Genomic DNA, 20,123 nt, shown 5'->3' with positions numbered 1-20,123 from the left:
TGAACCAAATGCTATCATGAAAACAAACCTAGAACCAGTGGGGGTTCTCCCTCTCTATGGATACTCTAAAATCCAAATTGGCAGGCGAATTTGTAAAGAGATTTAAGTGTTGCATTTCCTAGTATTTTGTATGGATTCATCTTTTGGATGTGACAGTATGATAATTGTCTTCAAAATTGAAGAGAGAGGGGCCTGCACATGTTGTTCTTAAGGATTGAGTTGAGACATCTCTCAAAGAGGAAGAGTCTATTGTATATACAGACTATGGCTGGTTTGTTTGAAAAGGGAGTAGATCACAAGGATATTGTTTTGTTAGTATTTAGTTGAGGTACATCATCAGTGAAGAACAAATGACAAATACTCTCACCAAGTCTGTACCTAGAGAGAAAGTTGTGTACAAGTACATTAGCTCATGGTATAACATTGGGATGACAAATCTTGTATGCTTCTATGATTAACATTTCCCTTCGAGATAGTTTAGTTTTATCAACTATCCTGAATGTCTTTAAGACAAACCAAGAAGCATAAGAAATTGCACTCAAAGGAAAGAAAACTTGATACTGGAAGCTATGAAATTGAATTGAAAATGGACATTAGATTCAGAGTGAGTTAGATGATCTACTAGAGGAAACCTTGGATGAGGAGGTCATAAGGTTGCTATCACATTCAGAAAAATTCCAAGGGAATCTTGGACGAGAAGGTCAAGAGGTTGATGCATGTACTTGGAGCTTCAGATAGAAGTGGCACTATCATAAATGGTGGTGTCGCCAAGCCTGGGGATAAATCCATAGATTATTACATTCACTCATGTTACTATGATTTAGACATACATTTGTGTATGAGAAAGTACTCCTATAAATAATGTTTTGATTAGAATAGAGAGAGTTGCCTAGAGATTCGCCAAGTAAATCTTTGATGACTTCGATCATAGTGATTCAAAGGGAGTAGACCATGGAGATGGTTTCTAAACAAGGTACATTATCACTAAAGAACTAATGGCTTATATTCTCACCAAGTCTCATACCAAAGTAAAATTTCTGCATTTTGAGACTAGCTTGGAGTTGTGAAGAATGAAGCCCTTGCTAAAAGGGAGTCTTAGCATAAGTGAATTATTGAAATGCATTTTTAGATTCTTCTTTGTGAGAGAGAAGCTTGAAGTGAAATTCTTGTTCCACCCTCTAGGAGTAGTTATGATGGATCTATCCTCTGATATGGTTTATGGTGGATGTCATATGTGCGACGCCACGACAACACCACTTGAGAGAATTTGTGGCGACTCCATGTAAACTCTTTTGTCATGTGTGTGACTCCATGACTTTATGTGCCTACCTGTGTACATTATTGAAAGGTGATGATCTTTCATATAATGAACACTTGTATTTGACATTGTAAGGTGACGACTTTACAGTGATTACTCTCACTATCATGATGAATATCACGTGACTTGATATTTGTGGACATGTCATGATAGTATCTCTTGGACATTCTGATAGATATCATGAGACTTGATATCAGTTGAAGATCATCATGATCCTTATGAGATAATTATGGTGGATAATTTATCCATGGATATACCATGATTTGTTACGGTAGACATCATGAGACTTGATGTCGGTGCACGTACCATAATTTGGATATTTTATGAAGAATATCACGTGACTTGATATTCTTGAGGATATCATATCTCTTGTTCTCACATTAGATGAGCCTATTGTTGTGATCTTACTTGGTTAAAACTTCATCTTCCCTAGCTAAGAGGGAGTGTTGAAGAAATGATAGCTTTGGTCACATATAGGAATGATGATGGATTTTGTGATATATATGTCTGTATATATATTAGTATACATTGTGTTTATATATATATATATATATATATATATATATATATATATATATATATATATATATATATATATATATATATATATATATATATATATATATATATATATATATGTTTAATTGTTTATAACCATATCCTCATTTGATCTAATCTTTGGAAATCAATTATCACTCAGGTACCTAATCGACACATCATAAGTTCCAAGTATATTGTCAATTTGCATTTGGAGATTATTATTTGCAAATTATTATCATTTCTTATTCCCTACTTAATCTTGACCAAGCAATGATTATTGGTGATTACATTCAGTTCAAATATTTGTTTGTGTAGAGATTACAACAAGACCAAACTTGATTAGATTGTCTATAACGATCATGTTTGTTAAATACATAATTAATGCATAAACCTGATTAGTGATTAGGTGTTTGAAGTTGTAATGAAATGACACTTTCAAATGGGCTTACCATGAATGAATATGCCTTCACTTTGTGGAGACATGACCACTCATGGGACATACCTCTTCCATAGATATATATTGCAGCTCTGATCTTCAAAGAGGATAAGTGAAATCAATAAATGTTCAACCACTTAGTCGTATGACATACGAACAACATACAAACATAGAGAGGTGCCGGTGTACGAGGGAATAAGGAGGTTGTACGAGGAAATAAGGAGGTCATATGTAGTGGGTGGTGGAAGAAGATAGCAAACTGGGTCGTACCCATTGAAAAGATTGACATTTACATGCAAACTAGGATGACCAAGGGGAGCCATATGCAAGGAAAAAGTACACCACACAGAGATGTGGAAAGAAACAATTACTTTGGAGGCTTAAAAAATGCTAGGGTATTTGTAAAAAATCACAAGATTGTGAAAACATGCATAGGTAATTCAAGCAAGGGAACAGTTACCGAGTCTGGGAAAGATGAGATTAGAGGTGAGGAAAATAGCATCTAGTACAAAGGACAAAGGGAAGAGCATTGAAAAGATTATAGCCACCGTCACATTTCAAAGCATGGTAGGAAGCAAATGCAGAATATGGTGGGAGAATGCAGATAAGATAAGATAATGATATTAATATCCAACAAGAGATTGACAAAGGGTCTAAGGGACTGAAAGATTACAACAGTGAAAAGGAGTTTGGGAAAGAACGAACAAAGTAAAGCAAAGAAAGGGAAATACAACAAGCAAGAGAAGGATTAGATATCCTTTCTTGGTAAAAAGAAATCCAGCACCAAAGGGTAAGGCCCAGGGCGACCTGGGGTCCGGGCTCGTCTTTGAGTAGCATTGGAGATGGGGTGTTGTTCTCTGGTGAGCCTGAATAAAACCATGTGTTGAAGGAGGTATTACACAAGGTAGAGGTAGATAAAATCATTTCTATGCCAATTTTTGATTTAAAAGAGTTTGAGCCTGTGTTGAGAATAATGATTGCTGGATATGACAAGAAAGGGCATAAATCAGTGATTCAATATTTTCAACAAACCCTTACCATTTTGTATTTTGCAAAAGAAATAAACAAGGTATTGGGGGTTCCTAACCGAGGGCAAGATCTAGCAAAAACTCCAACCAAAATGACAATGGAGGAAAAGAAGAAATGGTTGGGATTAATGTGCAGGAGTGATCTCACAGGGCAGGAATAGGAAAGAACTCTAAGCAAGAACAATAGCCGGGATTGGAGAAAATATTTATAGAAAATGAAGATTGGAGGTGCATCGTAGACTTGGTGAAAATCAAACTCAGTAGTGGGAGCCGAACATTTGACATAGCAATTTGGATGTCGTCGATAGTGAATAGGCTGAATGTGGGGAGAGTTTGTTTACAACTGGGCCCAACTTCTTTTAGATCGATTAAGGGAGTTTTTGGAGTTGAAACATAAGGCGTTTTACATGTTGCATCATGCAATAGCCTTGTTTTTGGAAGTAGTTCAGATACATGAAAACATTTATACCAGCAAATAGAGTAGAACCTTACAAACCAGCCATGGCATATTGGTTCCATATGGATACATTTGGAGTAGGCAATGGAGGAGGAGAGTCACGGAGCAAGAAACTGAGACACCAAGTTGTACATGAGACTTCTATTCAAACTTAGAGTACAAAGCAAGACCAAGAGGATGAAAGCTCAGATGGAGGAGCAAGCTCAAAATAATTGTCCTCCTCAGATTGCCATGAAGGTGAATTTCGGCTAAGTCAGATCAAAGGTACACCCTGATTGTCTAGAGGCAATGGTGTTCATGTAGACTTATTGGATGAAGCTACAAACGAGAAACATTCTCAGCTTTGGTGTGTCTCTACCATGCTACGCCCATCATCCAATAGGGTCATTTTGAGTTAATGTAGCTCTATTTATCCTCGCCTCTACTCTGCCAAAGTTTAGACCATGAATATTGGTGAATGCAAGCCATTGACCCCAAAGTTTAGTAGCATCATCTTCACTTTACATTTTGGCAAGGGTTTTAAAGAAACAAAAAAACAGAAAAATCTTATTAAATAATGAAGAGATAACCATAAGAGATTTACTTTGCTATTTGAAATTCAAATTGAAGACTTGAGATTTGTGAATGACCTCTTCATTATTCTCCCAGTCTTGTTCTTCCAATCTTGGTACATACCATTTAGGATCAAGCACGTAGGCTTCCATATGAAGTGGGGCATTCATAGTGTTCTACCATCACGTCATAATAGGCCTAAGATGCTTCTCATAAAATCTCAAAGTAAGGCCCATGCTATGAATAGCTTGCATGATTTGCCTAAGCATTCTATCAAAGGTCTCATAAATCTCTTGAAGGTTAGGAGAGTTAGTATCAACATATCTAATGACTTGCAGAATAGGCTCAATGAAGTAGCAAATGTATTTGCAAGTGCAAACAAGTTACTATTTATAAATATATTAAATCTTAAAAATCTTAATTCTTGACTTATATAATCAGAAAATGCGTAAATCAGAAACAATTTTATAAAATCAGCAATAACGATTTTCTTATCTCATTGTGGACCACCAACTATCATCAAGGCTTCTTTGTTGTACACTTCTCTCTAGTGTGCTTGATTTATGCTATGTACCCCATTTTGCATTGACCACCATAGATTATAGACCCTCCCGGACCTCAAGCATCCTTTCCAACAAAATAAAGTAGCTAGCATATCTAGTCTCCTCGAGCTTGAGGAATTCCTTCTTGGAAAATGCCCTAAACAATGCTAGGAATGTGTGGTGGTTGCAAAAAAAACACTTGCACATCTATATCCTTAGACACCATTGCTTTCATCCAATCAATTTTCCCAATGTCTTTCAGGCTATTATTCAATGCATGCACACAACATGGGGTCCAAATAGTGTGCTTATAAGCACCCTTCACCATCAATTGAGCTAACTTACACAATTGTGTTGAATTAGTGACTACTTGTACAGTAGTAGCAGGTCAAATCTCTTCTATATAACATCTCTCAAAATCTGAAATTGGAAGTTTGCATCTTTCCCTTTTCTTGAATAATCTATAGCTCCAAGTGAATAGGAGCCCACTGTACTAGTGAGGATAAGATTGATGGGTGGGTGATGTTTTATATCGGTCCACCTATTCATAATGATGAGCATCCAGCCCTCAGCCATGTTTGTCTTATATCCTCCATCAAAATGCTTACTTTGGAATACTCTTTATCAAGAAGGGTGTTGCATAGTTTAATTTCTTGGTGTGGTACAAACGAGGGATTGACAACATAGATATCTTTGCACATTTGTTTAAAATATAATGAGTGTGACGCATGGAATGGTATAGCATGAGCAAAAGGAAAATTAGCGATAGATAATTCAGTTACCTCTCATGCTCACAAATTAAACAAACCTACAACATTGATTTATCTTTTAGTCTTCTTTTCCTTTTCTTTAGTAGAGAAGTGAGAGTGGATGGAGTTACTTTCTTCCCTATGAGAAGGATGAGTTAATGAATAACTAGCATGCATGTTCTCTATTGAAGTCCCTGATTCTAACGTGCCCCCCCTTCAATATGCAATCTAGTTGCCCCAAGTTTTTGTTCGTGTTTTTTCTTGGAACATTTCACCCCTTGACCACCTATCCTCAAAAGATGATAGTAGACTCTAATATAGCTGGCACAATAATATTTGTGCAACAAATGACACACTCATTCCCTACTATCCCCATAGTATTCTCTTATCTTGTATCAACTCTTCTTGTAAATTGCAGGAGAGGTTTCTTGGGGTTGAATGGGTCAGTTGCAAATTCTTCGAGGGCTTTGGAAGGGCACTTATATAGTTTAGAAGTTGCTGTCCCACCTACATGCACATTACTTGAGGACCCCCCTATGGTTGCTCTAGTACTAGGTTTTTTCCTTTGAGATGTTTGAATTTCTTCCATTGCAACATCTATACTATCATCACTCCTCTCAATCTCACTGCTACTCATAATTTGCAAATGTAAAATAGTGCTGGAAATGCAAAAAGAAAAAAATTAACTCATGATGCCCTCCCTATGTGTTGCAAAACTTGAAATTTTTTAGGAGAAATAGCAAAACAACAAATGTAAAATAGAAAACATAACTCTAATGAAGAAGATTTCTTGCAACTGCTGTTCACTCTTCACAAGTTGCTATTCCTTCACTTCTTCAAGTTCCTCTTATTAGCAAATGACAAAATGAACTCTTTAGTCTCTTTTCAGTGTTTTATCTTCTAAACTAGGGTTTGATTTTTTCTACTATATTCTATTGGTCATGCGGAGCCAACCACATTAAAGAAATATAATTTAATTTTAAAAAATTTTTTTGAATGCCTTTTTTTTTTAGTGTTTGGGCCTTCAGGACAGGAATCCGTCCAAGGGACAGCCTGGCTGTCCCCTACATGGATTTTCGTACCAGAGTCCCCTTCTACGTTGAGTTGCAGTTTCAGGGACAGTCCCCCTTTTTTGCAAATTTAGGTACAGCATTGGGTACATGAAAATGGGGTCCCCATGTCCTCATACCGTACTAGGAATGGGGGCAGGCCAAAAAAGTCTAGGGGACGCATCCCCATGGAGCATAGATATGTGTGTGTGTGTGTGTGTGTGTGTGTGTGTGTATGTATATATGCATGTTGTATATACATATGTGTGTGTATACATACATACATACATGTATATATATATATATACACACACACACGTATATGTATGTGTGTATGCGCACGTGCATATATATTTACAAATATATATGTTTATATATGTGTGTGAATATACACACTGTACACACATATCTGCACATGTGTATATATAAATATAATGTGTGTACATATACATATAGATATACATATATATACATATACACATACACATACACATACACATACACATACACATACACATACACACACATACACATACACATACATTATTATATGTTCAAATATTATTATTATTTATATATTATTATATAAATATTTGTCAAATTACTAATTGTATTATTATTTTCATATATTTACATGTTTTTGTATGGTTAAATTCAAAACAAACTCAACCCCAAACTTTTTTGGTGACATCCACGAACTAAATTCATGACATGAACCAAGATTCATAACAGAACTAATAACTTGGACATTAAATGAAAGCACTTTATATGATGGTTGTAAACTTGTATATGCACAGTAGGCTTCATTCCACCATAGCTTGGTTGTAATGACTTATTGTGATCTCTATCTCAATGGTTACTGTAGTTGACACTGAGAATTATTTCCTGCATCTACAGCAGAAATTTAGGGCAATTTCCACTAAGGTGGCTCAACATGGACACGTGTTGATTCGTATTTCATTAAATTCTAACGTATTTATTTCATTAAATTCTAACATATTAACATGAGCTATTTTATCATTTACACACTCAGAGATTCTTATGAGCATTTAGAATATACTAAAATTTAGCATGCATCTGTGGAAGCCTTTCATCTATAATAATTTCTTCATATAGGTTTTTCTTTCTACAGGTAGAATCGTGACAAACTATTTCAGTTCCTTTCATAAATTCATTGTTTGAAGTGTTATCTCACTACACCACAGCTTCATCATGGTCATTCAAGATATGCCAAATTGACCCCTCTAGGAATTTTCATTTTGTTGTCTTCAAAAAATAATTCACCATTCTTTGCTTCAAGCATCGTTGAATAGCTTACATGGTCTTTTAGCATTGAATATTTTGATTTTCTGTTAAAGTTTCAGAATCATTTGGTATTGAAACAGTTAAAGATAAGGAGGCAAGGCAGAAGATTTGGACTTGAAATTGAGTTATTGCTGTTCATTTAGAGTTTAGTTTTAGCTGGATTTGTAGGTAGTCTTTAGATATTTCAATTTTCCACTATCTAACTTTGTCTTTTTTTGTTTGGCTGAAGGTTCAAAAAGCAGAGATTCGGAAAAAAGAGTGGAAATATTTTGTACACTATCTTGTGAGCACTGTTTCTTCTTTTTCACGTCTTTGTTTTTAAGTGTTAGATGTACTGAGACTGTAAAGCAACCTCCAATGTGAAGGGTTTCATCTTTAGCAAATGCTTCTTATGCTTGTGGTCTTACTGCATTAGGCTTGTTATCAATTATTCCTTTAATTATTTGCGAGGGTAGGAAGAAGTAGTAGCTAATTGGATGATATAGTGTTGCTATCATGTCTAATATGGCAAACAAACTTTCTAATTTTCTGGTTCCCTTGTGTCCTGTGTTGCAGGGTTGGAGCAAAAAGTGAGTTTTCATCTCTTGGTTATACCTCTCTCAGTATGTAATTTACAGGTGTACTCTAGATATACAATAACATTTGCATATGAATGAAATGTCTTATTGTATGTTTTGATGCTCTTTTGTTGCTTATGTTCTATTATTTTAGATTCTCATATTGACTCTGTGTCATTGAATGCTGTAAGTAATATATAAATATTAAGTGATAAATATCAATATATTTGATGCTTTGCTTTGTTTATCAAATCAATCTTGTCATAACATGGCTGCAGCATTCTTCACACAACTGGGTGTGAGAGTCTTTTAATTGAATTCAGATGGAAAATAAAAGAATACAAATTCTTGTTTCTGTTGTCTGTTTTTGGACAAGAGTAAACAAAATGATGTTGATATTATATTAATGTAATACTGTTCAGCTGGGATGAATGGGTCGGCCCAGATCGTCTTATGAAGATCACTGAAGAAAATGTACGAAAGCAGCAAGAGTTGATCAAACACACAAGTGCTGACAAGAATGTCAGGGGTCGTGCAGCACAAAACAGGCCTAGAAGCTTTATTGGTTAGTTACTTCCCTTTGTTTATAAATAAATGTTTAACTTGTCTGCTAGATTATCTGCCACCCACATCAGATATTTCATTATTTGATTACAATAATGCGAAATAATCCAAAGTTATGCATGCTTATTTGATAATGGGCAATGTTCCACTACTTTTTTCTAATGTAATCTGACTTCATTGTGGCACAATTTGGTTTTTATTATTTCAGTGAAGAAAATTATTTACAAACTAGTGTAGGGGTCCTTTTAACTACCGAAATCTGGTACACGGAAATCTTTTGCTCTGTTCTAGTCATGTCATTAGAATAAGGAAAAATGTTTTTTAGGGCTTAGCAATTAACTTGGAGTTGCAACAAAAAACTAATGTGTTGTAATAGCTTGCAACTTTAAAATATGTTCATATCCGTGTTGACTTTGATATGTAGCATAAGACTTCACTTATATATGTATTCATGTTAGATTCATTCCTTGTGGCCATGTGATGAAAAGGTAAGGGTCCCACATGAGGAACTACCCCCCCTAGGAATATTTGCTCCACTTTTTATCAAATTATCCATTGGAATTTAAACAAACAACTTGTGTGCGAATTGTTATCCATTTACCCAATAGATTATACTGAAAATGTCATAAATAAATAATCATTACAACCTCATATTCCAAACAGATATGAAGTCTTCACAATTTTGCCCAGCTGTCAACTCAGATGCAAATCCACCAAAGAAATTAATTGGGTTTCCGTCCTGTCTACCAAGTGTTCTTGAAGGTCCCAGTCCTCAGGTTTCAAAACTGTATACCAAACATAAATCAGAATAGGTCTCTCAATGTTCTTTTAAGCACACCCCAGTGACTCTTCATTCTCTCTCTGTCTGTCTCTTCCTGTTCCTTTCATTTGTCTTTTTATTTTCCCCCTTTTATAATTTAATTAGAAAAGAGGGAATAATAATAAGATTGCTTCATTGTTTTTTCACTAGAATCATTCAGGTCATTTTAATGCTTAATTAAATAATCAAATTAAGTTGTCATTGAATTTATTATACTTCAAAAGATACCAATGCTTGTATCCCAAACAAATCTGCAAACAACTCCATTGCACATTCTGGAAGAACTAGACTCAAAATTAAAATCTGGCACATGGTGAAACAATTTGCTTAAATGCAACTCATTCTAGATCCCAAGCCCAATTCAGAGAACTATCACTCCCGTCACCTGAAGACTTCAGCTCATTCTTAGTTTTATATATTTGTAACCCATCATCACAGCCATCCGGAAAATACACACCAAAAATCTTGCTATCTGCAAAACCTTTTTCCAACGGAGAGTATATTTCATACCATGATCAAGTATAACCTTCTTTATACCAATCATCTAGTCTCTTCTTATTTGTCATCATAAACATATTCCATTTATTAATTTGTGGTCTGAAAGAGAAATGATATGCACTCTTTACAATGCAATCAGGCTGATAAGTATCCTCTTCATTTTGCAAAATTGAGCGCTCACATCCGTTGGACTCATATCCATCACATTTCTGCTGCTCTACTCTGTCAAAACTGCAATAGGGCTATTATGATATTATCACCATAAAAACAATTTATGCAAATTTGCTGCAACAAATGTCAGCATTATTAAAACTGAAGATCTGATTTTTGACCTTTCTAGGAATGCGTTTCCTGTTATCTGTTGGTAAGAACTTGTCAATATACACTTCCAAAATTTGAAAATGGCTATCATCATGCCATCGACTCCTAAATTCACTAAAAAACTATTGAGAGAAATGGATTCAAATATATTATATATAGTTTCATACATAGCAATAAATGCTTAAAATGAGTGAAATCTCAGTCTCTTGTAACTGCAGAGGAGACTTTACTCAGCCATGGATGACACTAGTTGTATGCTCCCAACGACTAGAGATACTGCTACAATGCTTCCAGTTCCTCAAGACTGTTCTCACACGGTAATTGTTAACATGACTGCAGTTCAAACATCACTCAAAATTCCCAAATGCTCATAATGGCAATATTTTAAAGATTTTTGAATCCCAAATAGAATAGAAACTCTTATGTTTCCTGTAGTTATGTTTGTACTTCTGTTACACCAGAGCTTACATTTAGAAACTAAACAGTCCGGTGATGATAAATCTAACGCACCAAAAAATTGAGTCTTAGTACTCGTTTCCTAGAATATCATGTCAAACATTAATATGCAGTCTAATACATCCTCAAACATTAACAAAGGCCAATGTTTTATTTCTAGTGGACCCCACATTACAAATATAAATAAATATTATGCAAACTCTTAATATTTGATAATATCATGCTCCAATAACAATAATATTAAAATTCTTGGCGTTAATATTAATGGCCAAAAAGTTTGATAGCTTCATACAACTAATGACCTAAAATATATATTGCTGTAAATATGCATAACTTCAATAACTCCCTTTACCAAACAAACAGTTCCTTGCAAGCAGAGCCATACACATTCACAGATATCACCTAACTTCTAATTTGAGCATTAAAATCATTACCCAGAAAATGCTTCAAAAAGACTGATTTCAGCTTAATAAACATTCTACTTTAATGGTAACATGTTTTACATGAATACCTTGTTCCTTTAAATTTGTCAGAGAATGAGACTCAATTAATTTGCTAAATTTTATTTGTGAAAACCTTTCAGAATTCTCCCACTGAAATCTATATCAAACTGTTTGATGCTGCTCAGTGGTGAATCCTGAAATGAATCCACTTCGTCAATGATCTAGGAATACCTTAATATCTGTAACTCATGAAACCTCACAGGCTGCTAGGAAAACCAACTCTGATACCATTGAAATATTCTCCTAGGAATATTTACTAAATGATCCACAGGAATTTTAACAAATAATTTGCATGCAAACTAATATCCATTTATCCAACCAATTATATTGAAATCTCATCTAAATAAATAATCATTACAACCCTATTTTCCAAACAGATATGAAATATCAATTATTGCAAGTTGTCTTTAGGTGAAGTCTTAACAGTTTTATCTAGTTGTGAACTCCGCTGTGAATCCACCAAATAAATGAATTGGGTTTCCATCCAATCCACCAAGAAATCTTGTAGGTCTCTGCTATCAAGTTTCAAAAATGAAAGGTAGAAGCTTCTAAAATCTCCAAGAGAAATTAATAAACCAAGCATAAATTAGAATGAGCCTCACGATGTTCTTTTAAGCATGTCCCTGTGACACTTCATTTTCCCTCTACTTGTCACTTCATATTCTTTTCATTTGTCTTTTTATTGCCCCCCTTTTAATTTAATGTAAAATGAGGGAATAAAAAAAATAACTATTAATTTTTCAGTGGGCTCATTAAAGTCATTCTAATACTTAACTAAAGAATCAAATTAATTTGTCATCATATTTATTTTACGTTGATAACTTTTTTATTTTTATTTTGAAAAAGAGGGGAAAATGCTTTGACCTGGAGCTATGAACTGGTGAGGCCACAAATGGGGGACCTCATCCCCATGGGATTTGAACCTTGATGGCAAGGACATGAACATAACTACTTAACCATCACAACATGCCAATATCAGCATACTTGGACAACTTTAAATGAATAAAATAAAATAAAATTTTCAAGGGGACAGTCCACATGAACTTGCATTTTATGTTAGAAATTCCTGCACACGAAGAATTGCTTTCTATATTAGCATATATCTCTTAAAAGAAAAACACTTGAACATTTAACTTTCTCACTAACTTATAGTTATAAGGTTGGGCTATCATAAGACAAAGCCAATCGTTCAATTATCTCAAAAGAAAACTCAACACAATTTGTTTCTCATTTTGAGCAAGTTTGGATGATGTGTAATGCAATACTACAGGATTTATTAAATGGCGATTAATTACCTATAGAATGACACTTAAGTGGATCCAGAACATATCAGTTGATGTGGAGATTGGTCAAGAGGTGTAAAGGTATATTCTGAATGAAGTTAAATTGGGTGGATTTCATATTGAATTTTCCAACAAATATGCAAATATCTTCTTATGATTGGCAAGGTGGATTGAGCATCAAAATCAATTGGGTGGATGGAACTGCTAGCAAAGTGTAAGTAATTCAGGTAAATTAATATTGGGGATAAAGTTATATGCAATTCATTTGAATTAAGACATTTGTGATTGGTTTAGTTTGTTCTTATTGATTGCAAATTCTTAAGGTAAAATTCATTTATCATTATTGATTAAAGTTGCAAGGTGAATCACTGAGCTAAAGAGCTGATACTCTCATGGTTTGTTTTACTATGCCCTCAAAGATGTTTTAAATCTTTGAGGTTGCATCTCAAATCTTTTGTTTGTGCTTTTGCTTATGTACAACTTGAAATTTGTATTGGAAATGATTGCTGATGAGCAGCATTCATACTATTACTTTTTTTAGTGTTTGGGGTGTTTACTGAATTTATGTGTTGCAAACATGTGCTCAATATTAGCATCTTTTATATTATTATTACACAAAGTTAATATAAAAGAGTTTGATCTACTAATATGCCATTGCCCAAGGATATTATCAAAATTCTCTTTTTTGTTTTCATTGTAATCTTATCTATCCATCGAACCTTACTAACCTGAATTATCCTGTTATTGTGCATATAAAATATCTGCAAACAAAATTCTTGCGGTCAAATCTATTTTGTTGGAGAATAAAGATAATTGTACAACAAAAGATAAAGGTAACTTTTTGGTGAAGATTTTCCTTTGCATAATTAATCTATGTTTTGAATTCATATGCTTTAATATCCCCATAGTCTTGCTAAAAATTACACTGGCCTTTCTTTTTCTCAATAATCTTTGAGTTTCTTTAGGTGTCAGTTGTTTTCTGAGATATCTCAGTCTCTGATAATGCTTCAAACCTGAATTTGATTTCGATTTTTTCTCAAGTTTAGCTTCATCATAATGTAATGTAGCAACATGCAAACATGCAAGATGCACAATATAGACTTTCAAGGAAACTAATTTGATGAAATGCAAAGAATCAAAGTTAGCCAATGAGTATTCTTGTGTCATAGAAATATATTGCTGTTTACAAACACCTGTTGCTGTTACAAAGCAGAAAACACAGAATGCCATCATGTAAGACATACCCAGACTGCCTTCATACAAACATAACAAACCCTCTGAGTTCATGCAAGATAGATCAACGAAACACCATAAAAACTGATCAATGTTGTGCAACTGTGAATCCTGAGATGAATTCACCAAGTGGGCTAATCTAGGTTTTCATTAAAAAAGCCAAAACCTCCAAGGTTTCTTCCTAAGGTTTTTCTGAACCTGCAAGATGAAGCTCTCAAGCTCTCAAAGAAAAATTTCTTTGGAAATAATTATTTAAGAATGAATCCTCATTTCACCAATTCCTCTTTTCATAATGTTTTTTCTCTTCAAAAGTAGTACTCTACTTTATTTTTTCCCCTCAAAAGTGACTTTACATTATAATTTATCATTGACATTATTATAAAGTCACTTGATAAAATAAAACATGTGTTGCTGCTAATTAATCAAATTTAAATAATCTCATAAGACCGTTTAACATTTAATTATTTTTTTCCCTTAAATCAATCCAATTAGCCTATGGCTATTAATCTCCTCTAGGTGGACAAAATGAGACATTACGTTTCTTATAATCTATCATCTTTTTTGGCCCCCATCCTTCATTTTTTTAAAATGATAAGTGAACCTAACTAAATATTTGACAAGAAAAAGCCTGCATGAACCACCTCATGGCCACACAAGGGTTAATCAAGCATAGAGGAATGACAAACATAAATTTAGTACAGCCACTTGCATATAGACTACTACATGTGAAAGGTAAAAAGAGAACAAATTTCACACCATCTGAAATAATGCATGCCTATTGTCAATAATTGATTTGGAAAAAATATTACAAAATCCTTTAATGTAGGAATAAGATACAAGAGTCTAACCCAAGAATGAAGAACTCGGGACCGTGCAAGAGGGTTGAAGGTAGGATGCCACGACTTCAAAAGCAAAACAACATTTAAATTAGAATCGCAATCCCTTCTCAAGAATGGATTGGAAAAAAACAATATATGTAATGTCTCCAATTGGGACTTAATTTATCTTATATTTCTCGATTAGGGTTTGGATTGTAATGTTCCCTGCTAGGATTAGTTATTAATCTTGTTATAATTCATTCCTAGATTTCTGGTCATATTACTATTTGGCTCAAGAATGGAGGGTGTAGGTGTTATCCAATTTACTGAGGTTACAAACAGTGGATTCTCTCAAAGTTTACAGATCCAAGCCCTTAAGCTTTCTTGGGTCAATGCCTGCAAAGTGCTTAGGGTTGCTGATCCCCACCTATGTCGGTATAAGATCCATTGCTTGGAATTCATACAAGCCCCTCCTTGATAACATTACAACTTCTATTAAGTCAAATAATAATAGGTTGTAATGAATGCAACTGGCTCACACTACTATAATGCTGGATAGTATTGTTTTTGTTTTGAAATGTCTTGCAATCTTGTGATATTTTAACAAAATATAGGATTTAGTATTTTAAAAAAATATAGAGGAATGCAGAAATGAAATACAAATTCAATAATTAATGACAAAGCTAATCCGCAATCACAATGAACTACAATTCAGTGCTGCAATTTCAGTTGTTTCTTGAGGAGATTACATTCACATTGTAAAGAACCTGGTATTTGCTGAAGATGTCCGATTTGCAGCAGTTGACGTGAATAACAATAATTCCCAATTTCCCTTCAACACGGCACTAACCGTGGCTAGGAAAAGTTGCTGCCAAACATTGAGACTACCAAAAGTCCTCACGCTACCCAGACAGAAAGGCCATGACAGCAGATGAAACTGACAACCAGGCATGAGTAGTTTGCAGAAAATGAAATGCCAGTAATGGCGTTCTGTAGAAGCAGAAGAAATCCCCCAATCTGGTGTTAACTGGTCACCACCCGATGGGTATTTTAATCTCTCAGGGTGCAATACCAAGATGCCAAAGTGAATGCCGCCCAGCTAGAAAATAATGGCAGAGTTGAGGCATGCAATGTGCAAAGAATAACAATGCCTAGTAGCAGAGATATTTAACACTCAATAAATATGCTACCAACAATTGCAAATATCAGAAGATCCAATGCCTATTAACAGTGAGAATAAATGCCCAGCCAAGGAATTGAATAGCAGAATTTTCAATGCCAAAATGCAGAGATACTAGGCGTTTAAATGCAGTAATAAATAACGCCAATGTACAGAGATCAGTGGTGCTTTATAGCAAAAATATAAAACTCCAAACTCACATTGCAAATTTGCCCTCCAAGAAACAATAACCACAGTTGAGGAAGACACCCTATTCAGTTTTGTAGAAATAATTCAATTCACTATACCTTAGCAATGAATTGAATGCGAAACTCAGATTCAGAATGCTAAACCAATTTTCCATACAACAACAGAAAATTGATACAGGAATCAAGAGGAATCAGTCCTCAAGAATTCACACTTAAAACCCTCACAAGAAAATTTCAGAAAGCCATAGACAAGAGTGAATCTAATTGCTTCATGAAGCTTCTTTTATAATGCAACTTGGCTTCTCGAATACACCTTTCATTAAAGTGGCTTCATCAACACACCTTTCAATTGAAAGCTTCCATCTAAATATTTTAAATAAATATCTCACAAGCACATGGCTTCATGAAGATACTTTTCACTTAAGAGGCTTCTTCAACGCACCATCGAATTATAACACTTAAAGTCATTTATTAAGTTAGTCTTAATAAACAACAAATAATATAGAGCTCTATTAATTTACCCAATCAATCACTGAAGAAGCCAAATACCTGGTGCCTCAACTGCACTGCTAAAAATAGTAATTGCCTACAATTAACTTACTATAAATATCAAGTCAATCAACAGAGACCCTCAAAACACATTACATAGGTCTGAGTATATATTTATATATATAGGAACATATATACTATTAATGAGTTTGAATTCTATTTATTATGAATTATAAGTATAAGCTTATCATGATATATGTATATATATGACCATATGATGGCCCTTTATCCTTAATAGCTTCTATAGATATCCAATTCAGATATGCTACAACCTTGCTGTTACACATAGCAGTGGAAGGGATTCATTTTCTTCCCCATCTCTTCCTTGAAGAGTATTGATAATTACTTTTCTGTTTCCTATATTTCCACGAAATAAATGTTCCATGATCCTTGAATGAGAGGAATTGATGTCCCTTTTATACTTAGCACAATGAAATGATGCTTTCAAGAAAAATTTCTGTCTCTTCATAACAGCCATTGCACCTGTTTCTTATTACTAACTGATCAGTTCCATTATTCTTAACAGAAGCCATATATATTTAGTAATTGCTGCCTTAGTCTTCCCAATTATAATTAGTTTACAATCGTAATGGTGATTACTTAATAATATCATTTGATGTATCTTAATATCTTATTGACTGCACCTGTTACCATTTGTTAGGATTAATCTTGATGATTTTCTATCCACGTTTAGAACTAATCATTACCTTACTAATAATCGTTTGACATCCTGTTCTTAGACTAATCATATTTCTCTTCTTTATGATTGACTTATTGTTTGCTTTCTTAATCGCCAGCTTATCAACCAGCTGAAATACTTATTCTAGCGTTGATGATAATTGATCAATGGTACGGATATCAGTATTCTGTAATCAATGACTTTATTTGGTAATGATATTATCTATCAGTATTAACATTAATCATAGATTAATATTAATATAATAGTCTGTTAATCAGATTGTATTAATTTATAGTATTAATATATTGCAGATTTAATCAACAATATTTTAAATTAATATATCATGTATAATCTTTGTATTTTAATTAGTTAGATATTGATTAATTAATTACTGGCAATATTAACTATATATTATTAAATTTTATGTCGGAATGGGGTTATCTCTACATAAAAGCTTGAGTACAGGAATAATAAACATCAGATTTCCAAAGATATGGCTTCCAAATTAGTGACACCAAAGGTGAGGTTTGGCAAACTAGGCCAGATTTTATTGAACTTGATTCCAAACCCTCTGCCCTCTGCTTATAATATGCTTCTTCATTCAAAACCTCTTCACTAAGGACCAACATAGGAGTTTCCTTAGAGCAGGAAATAAGGTAGCTCCATTTTGTAGGCTAGTCAACAGTAGCCATTGCTAGAGTAGGGGCCAGTTAAGCATAGTCAAAGACTCAAAACTCTGTCTCCACCACTAAGCCATTGATCATGAAAAATCAGCAATGTTTGGAAGGTGATCCTAACTCTGAGGACAAATTCTCATGTACTTCACTAGCTGAATAAGTAGGGCCCTTGGACCAAAATAATGGACAAAAAAGTTCTTCTTTAAATGGATGAACTTCAGATTTTATTATTGCCAATAACTCTGCAATGGGAAGTACAAATGCTTTTGGTTGCTTTTTCACTAGCATGGAAGAAACATTAGTGTTTAATGATTAATCACTACTATGGAAAATCGCATTCAGTTATGATTTTTTAACAAATGCTTACCTTTTATTAGGCTCATTTCACACAGATTGCTAAGGATTTGTTATGGTCTTTTCTGTTTGAAGTACCAAGAATTGAATTTGACTGCACTTTTGGCCACTTTGTCAATGGCGTGTCAAAGTTATTATTGTCTTAAATATTTTATTGCATCAACAAAATACTGCCTATCGTTCATGATGCAACTTATGATTGCTCATGATGTTTCTTTTAATTCTAATATCAATTCTGCACAGGCAACGCAATTTATTTCAAAGCTATCTTATAATATTGACTTCTGAAAGTGCTATTGTTGGCTTATCATTAGTGACTGCTCCATTTCTCTTGTGTAGAAAACTAACTTGGCTTATCATTAGCAACTACTCCATTTCTCTTGCGTAGAAAACTAACTTATAAATCAGTATTATACCCTTGTTAACCCTCAACCATTGTTTAGTCTGAGGTGGTCTTAATAGGGAACCAAGCAGGGATATTTAGAGCCATTGAAATGCCAAATCTAGTAGCAAATTCAGATTACCTTTTTTTGTGGTTATAATTTTTGGGAATGGATTTAATATAAATTAATTTACTATTATCATGGAAATGGATTATAAACTGTCAATTTCTAATTGATTGGAGAAAGTAGGGTGAATCTCTGTGGTGCACATTAGGAAAGGCAAAACATACAATATTTTGTTGTCGATTGTTGCAATTCAAAAATGGATGCAGTAATGATAATTTGTTTTATTGCAAAATTAAGTAGGGCTACTTTAGTGATAAGAATATTATCAATCAATTAACTGGGATAATTTAAATTAAGGTAAATTGCATATATTGAGTATATCATATGAAATTGAGTATACCATACTTTATTTTAATATTTAATTTTTTGCTTTTTCTGTCTTAATAGTTTGATACGCATTGTTGACTCCTCATTTGGCCATTGCAGATACAAGAGTGGAGAAAGAGGACGTTAAAAATTATGGTGAGCATATTAAATTCCTTTGTCTACATTATGTATATCATTTTAAATAGCAAATGGTTCAAATTCTACCTAGAAGTTTTTGAATTTTCAAATGCTACATGTATCCCGTTTTGTATTTAGTGACCATGTTAATTGCCTTAAACTAAGCATGCCCACTCCAATGAGATTTACATTGATGTTGATATCACATTTGCTACCTAGTTATCATTTCCTTATTGATGTATTGGCTGTTTGTTGGCTGATATGAGAAAAAGAGATACAAAAGGAAAAATTAGTTGTGGTTTCTAGAAAGGACCAAAATTTGTCAAATGTACTGCAGAGGAAATTTAGGCTAACTATTATATGCAATTTGGTACATTCAACTTTTTTGTTGCATACTATTGAGGTGTATCTTTGTTAATATTTTTTTTGTTTCGTAAATCTGTTTTGGATAAGATAGTTAACAAATTCACATGTAATCTACTTACTAATGAAGTCTCAAGAAGGAAGTAAAAGA

At 33.8% G+C, this 20,123-nt stretch overlaps 1 protein-coding gene across 1 annotated transcript in view; it reads left to right on the top strand.

Moving 5' to 3' along the window:
* LOC149567384 (MRG family protein) overlaps positions 1-20,123 on the top strand; it is a 183,862-nt gene that overhangs the window by 24,565 nt on the left and 139,174 nt on the right. The window contains exons 2-6 of the mRNA XM_089820566.1: positions 8,206-8,259; positions 8,532-8,545; positions 8,956-9,098; positions 13,788-13,811; positions 19,592-19,627. Coding sequence (XP_089676692.1) covers positions 8,206-8,259; positions 8,532-8,545; positions 8,956-9,098; positions 13,788-13,811; positions 19,592-19,627 — 271 coding nt within the window. The remainder of the gene's footprint in view (positions 1-8,205; positions 8,260-8,531; positions 8,546-8,955; positions 9,099-13,787; positions 13,812-19,591; positions 19,628-20,123) is intronic.

The sequence above is a fragment of the Cupressus sempervirens genome, chromosome 3, assembly GCF_028749045.1.
Source record: "Cupressus sempervirens isolate cs-2001-9-10 chromosome 3, ASM2874904v1, whole genome shotgun sequence".
Lineage (NCBI taxonomy): Eukaryota > Viridiplantae > Streptophyta > Pinopsida > Cupressales > Cupressaceae > Cupressus > Cupressus sempervirens.
The sequence above is the reverse complement of the archived record's forward strand: the minus strand, read 5'-3'. Positions and strand labels throughout refer to the sequence as shown.